The sequence below is a fragment of the Pygoscelis adeliae genome, unplaced genomic scaffold (assembly GCF_000699105.1).
Source record: "Pygoscelis adeliae isolate BGI_AS28 unplaced genomic scaffold, ASM69910v1 Scaffold160, whole genome shotgun sequence".
In the NCBI taxonomy this organism is placed as follows: domain Eukaryota; kingdom Metazoa; phylum Chordata; class Aves; order Sphenisciformes; family Spheniscidae; genus Pygoscelis; species Pygoscelis adeliae.
Window position 1 is genome coordinate 1,759,867 of NW_008824035.1, and position 5,124 is coordinate 1,764,990.

General features: G+C 47.6%; 1 protein-coding gene across 1 annotated transcript in view; it reads left to right on the forward strand.

The window, feature by feature from the left end:
- PLCL1 (phospholipase C-like 1) overlaps positions 1 to 3,288 on the forward strand; it is a 44,857-nt gene extending 41,569 nt beyond the window's left edge. Inside the window, exon 5 of the mRNA XM_009331556.1 lies at positions 1,545 to 3,288. Coding sequence (XP_009329831.1) covers positions 1,545 to 1,727 — 183 coding nt within the window. The 3' untranslated portion in view covers positions 1,728 to 3,288. The remainder of the gene's footprint in view (positions 1 to 1,544) is intronic.
- The last annotated feature ends 1,836 nt before the right edge of the window (positions 3,289 to 5,124 follow it).

Below are 5,124 nucleotides of genomic sequence, written 5' to 3' on the forward strand. Positions count from 1 at the left end.
GACAAATGCATGTCACCGGGAGATGAGGCAATCACGTTCTCGGGCACGGGCTGCCATCCCTGGCTGATGTGGTTTCCCACGTGGTGTTTACCAGCGCAGCGGGACTTGCAAGCCAGCATTGTTTCTTCGTTGTGAACATTGTTTATGGGGACTCAGGCGGTGCAAGTCTGGTGCCAGGCGCTGGCAAAAAGGGAACTGTGCTCATTGGTGTGGGATAAATCCTTCCAGTTAGCTCTGGGGAAAGGGAGAGCAGAGAGATGCTCCCACTGCTGGAAGGTGTCCTGCTGTGACTCATCCAACACATCTGGTTTGTTTTGAAAACCGAAGGAGGGTCAGTGATCAGTCACCCCTCCAGTGTGCCCCAGGTCCTGCTGTAATATCTGTGGTCTCCTCTGAGACCCCGCGAAGCGTCTGTGGTTCACAGGAGGTCAGGCTAGGTTGCAGGGCTGCGAATGTGACATTTCAGTCAGCGGAGGTATTCCTTCTGAATATGCGTATAACCAGCTGCAGCGGGTGGTGTACTTTAAGCTGTACTTTGGGTGACATTAGGAGAAGAGCAGCTCAGGTTCTTAGTGATACTGAATTTTAATAACCAGATGCATCTTCCGGCTTTTATTTATTTGTATCCTCTAGCACCAGAATCTTGTTGCTTCACGGCACTCGAGATCTCAATATTGCATAAATATTCATTTTGGCATTTCTGAACACCAACTCCTTAATACAAATTTCATGTAACACATTTTTCCTGATAGTTACAAATTGGATTGACATCCTGTTAGTCACCTCACCTTTACACGCTCTGAGAAGATACAGAAACAGGCTTTTGCTCATGAATTCTCTCATTCCCATTCGCCTGCTCAAAGGTCCCAAACAAAATGGTTCGGATGGATTCAGTGTGGCACTACAGGGTGCTGTGCTTCTTACAAGTGCGCAGTTTGGCCTGCCTCTGCTAAAGGAGGGCCCAAGGCTGGGTAGCAAATCCAGGTGCAAGGAGGGGTGGGTAACCAGCATCTCAGAGCTCACAGGGGACCCCTGGCTGGGGACATGCCGTCATTGCCATGTGGGATCTGACGCCAGGGGTGTTCCTGCGAGGACGTAGCAGTGGCACGGGGAAGGGGGTACCGTGTGCCATCGCTGCCCCCGTCCCTGGCAGGTCCTCGCTGTTGACTGTGGAAGAGGAAATGCTTTCCCCCGTGGGGCTGGGTTCCTGGGAGTGACGGGCTCCTCAGGGCCAGGCCCAAATTACCTCCCAGGGGGTGACCTGGAAGGGGGTGGGGGTCTGGTGCCTGTCCCTCTCACCCTGCACGCTGTGCCGGCTGCTGCCTTCCCCACCGAGCCAGGTGCCAGGCTGCAAAAAGGGCTTCAGTCCCTTCCCCGGGGGCTGGCATTCACGGGGGGCAGAGGGGATTTGAGACAGGACCTGGGTCCTGTTCCACGGCACCGAACAATATGGCAGAGGCACGAGAGCAGTATTGCCGCTTTCGGTCCCGAGCAATGTGTGCGATCCCTGACTCTCTCCTGCGTGTCTGTCTGTGCATCCTCAGGGCCAAGGAGATCTCCTGAAGAATGCCAAGAACGAAGCCCTGGAGAACATGAAGCAGATCCAGCTGGCGTGCCTGTCATGTGGACTGAGCAAAACTGGAAGTGGGCACGCGGATGCCAAGTCAAAACGGTGCCTGGAGGCAATACAGGAGAAGGATACCGGGGATGAGAACGGGAGGCTGTGAGGGGAGGCAGAGCTGTCGCATTTGTCACAGATTTCAATAACTCTAAACTATTTTTTTAAAGCATTTAAAAATTCACACAGCAATGCCCTCTACAGGGTGTTGATAGTATTAAAATCCTCACAACGTCAGTATTTTAATGCAGTTAATTTATCTAAGTTAAACTCTGGTACTGAGATTTCTAATGAAGCCAAGCTGTCTGTATGCAAGTGCGTGTGTGTGCGCACATGCAAATCCTGTAGACGCCCTTTCATGCATTACATTAGCCATTTGCTAATTTATTCCTTTGTCATCTTTGAATAGGCCTGTTCATTCTGAAGATCAAAACAAATAGAGAGTACTTGTATCAGTTTTGTGCTTTATTTTACTCTCCAGCTTTTATCATTTAACTTATAGGTTACATTACTGTTAACGCTGTTTAAACAAACAAAATAGAACAACAAATGTCACCGACAGCTGTTTTTGTGAGGGCAAAAACAGCGGTTTGCTGCAGATCCTGAACGTGATTTTTAATGAACAATTCAAACCAAGTAAACGAGATATTAAATGGTCAGAGTTGCTGGATAGATTATGATTAGATTTGAGGTGTACATTTCGCTGAGTTTTAGCAAACTGCTCTTCAGGATACACCCAGATAGCACGTACTAACGTAAGAACTAGCTGATTTATTTCATTCCAGTAAATCATTGCTACCTTGTAGATCTGCAGGACAGCTACCGTCTTTGCTGATAGGCATTAACTCGTGTAGTAATGAACATAGCTAATCAGCCCCGTAGTTACGAGGAGAGCTGTGAATATCCTTCGGAGATCATGAACTCTGAAGGTGAGCTTCAGGCCGTTCTGAAACACCCAGTGGTGCCAGTATTGGAAGGAAGGTTTTACAGATTTCACAAACTGTGAGCTTTACTGCAGGAGGTGTGGGAGGCCAGATCTTGCTTGCCACCTTCTGCTTAGATGTTGAAGTCAGTTGGATGAAGCAAGCAGGACCTGGCCTTACATTGTTGCAGTTGAGAATCATGCTGTGCTAGAAATTTGAAGCAAAGCTGCAGAACTGCTACAGATGTAGTGTAGAGAAATAGCTTGGGGAAAAAACAGGTTACCAGCATTTTTGTGCAGCAGTTACAAATATCCTGACACATGTCATATGCGTAGGGTAGTTCTGAGAATTGGACGCCTCTTTGTTCCGCTGTAGAAAGGAGACGGAGAATGTCACGAAGCAATGCATCCTCGTCCCTCCCAGTGTCCAGCTCATGTATGCTCACAACATTCATTTCAATCATTTAAGTACTGTGCTTGAGTGTAGTATTTGTGTTACCTTTAACAGGACTAAGTGTTTTATGGTTATAAAAAAGACTATATTTATTTAAAGCATTGCTTTTATTTTGAAAAGCTACTTTTTAAATTAATTTGATTAACAAATATGCTAATTTTCTGAACTTAACAAAAAGTAATTGCTGAAAGTCTGAGCATTGGAGAATCTTATATAGCTATTGTGTTAAGTTATTTTTGACTTCTTAATAACACTATTATGTTCATGTTGCACATTACTGAGAGAGTAAAGCTATGAAACAACTTTGACCCATGTTTTTAAAATTATTTAACACAGAAGGTAATCAGCGAGACTTGGATAAAGGTGGGTTAGAGTGGGTAAGTTGCTTGAGTCCTGCTCTGATAGGAACTGTATTATTGCAAAGGTTATAGCTCGGGTGCCTTAAATATCATTTCAGTAAAACTTGCCATACTTGTTGAGATCCAGTCCTAAATCCTCCGTTTGTCTCTCCATTAGATTATGAGTGTGTATTCAGCCTTCGCTGAGATCTGGCGAGGGGTGTCTTTTGTGTTTCAGGCAAGGCATAAAGCCCAGATCAATGGTGTAAGTGTTCGTGTTTTGCCCTCCTGGGTTACCTTCCTGATTTCATCATGGGTTGTGTTTATATGAAAAACAGCACTTGGCCTTCAGTATTTACAGTTAGGGAGGATGGAAACTGTTAACCTAGCACCACCAATTGTGAAGGATCAGCCTTCGGAAAGCGTCTCTTGGAAGGGAGAGGTTGCTTCAGGAAGGGTGAATGGCTCGCCTCTTGGTGCTTCATTTAAACCTAGAAACAGCTTGATTTTCTCAGTTTGAAAGGCTATCCTAATGTCTGTCCAGGAACTGCTGGCAAAATACCTTCTAGTTCTCCTTCCTTCTCTGGTGTTATAGACAAATGAACATGAAATTACATAGGGAAGGGCTTGCTTTCTGTGCTCACATGGAAAGGGGTACCTCTTGCTCTTTATGTATTTGCAGAACCAGAAGACAGCGGCTGGACAGAAATCCTAGAGCATGCGTGCTCACACCTTTCATGTCATGTTTAGCATTCATGTGGTCTCCTGTGCCCAGGTCATGCTGCGTGGCTTTCTGTGCCAAAATACAGGGAGCAGGAAACCTCGGGCATCCTGGATTGCCCCAAGTGGCTGGGACTGCTCCTGGCACTGGCGCCCACAGCCCTGCAGCTGGAGCAGCTCCACCCTCCCTCCTGCACGAAGAGAGGGCTGGCAGCAAAAGCTCATCTCGCCTCCCTCTGTGCCCCTTTCAAAGTCACTGGGAGTGCATGCTAAAGCGGTGGTCGGTGTCATAAAAATCCAGCCTTGAAGAAGATCACATGGGAAAGTCATATCCAGTATCGACAGCAACAACACATGGGGGACTGACAGCCTGGCCTTTCGGGGAGGGTTTTGTGACATGCCTGGCTTCTTGCAGTGGCACAACAACCTTCTCTGGGCCCTGTGCTGGTATGATTTGCCTGATGTCCCACCTGAATGGGCGGATATTCTCTGTATCACTTCTGGGGGAGTGATGTCAGGAAAGGGTTACAGGTATTTGCAGTTGTTTACAGTGTGTTTTAGCAACTAGAAATCAGAGAAGCTCTCAGGGACTGGTGTGGGGAGGTGTCTTCCAGAGGGAACACAGGAGTGAATCTACCTGGGTTCTCGTTCCACCTCTGCTACTGAGTCCTACATCTTTATAGTATTTATTTTCCCTGTGTCATTTTCTCATCTGTAAAATAAGACTGATGTTCCTTCCCAGGCATGGATTAGGTGACAGATTTCTGAAACCCCTTTGAGTGCGCTGGTGCTCTCAGGAGAACATCCAGGCACTGTGTTTGGGCTGTCTTGTAACACCAGTGTCTGCCAAGCCCTCCCACCGCTGGTGAGCGCAGGTGAGCCAGTGCGTGCGAGGAGGGCTGAGCCGCGACCTGCTCCTCTCTCCCAAGGGCATCGGTTCCTCCAGCGCTCAGGGGTACGTTGTCCACATGCTTGTGTGTCTGGCCCCTACCAAACTGCACCTTTGGTCAAGTGTGGCAGAGGGGCAGCCACCTCCAAGGTGTTAAGTTCCTGCAGATTTCCCAAGCGAAGA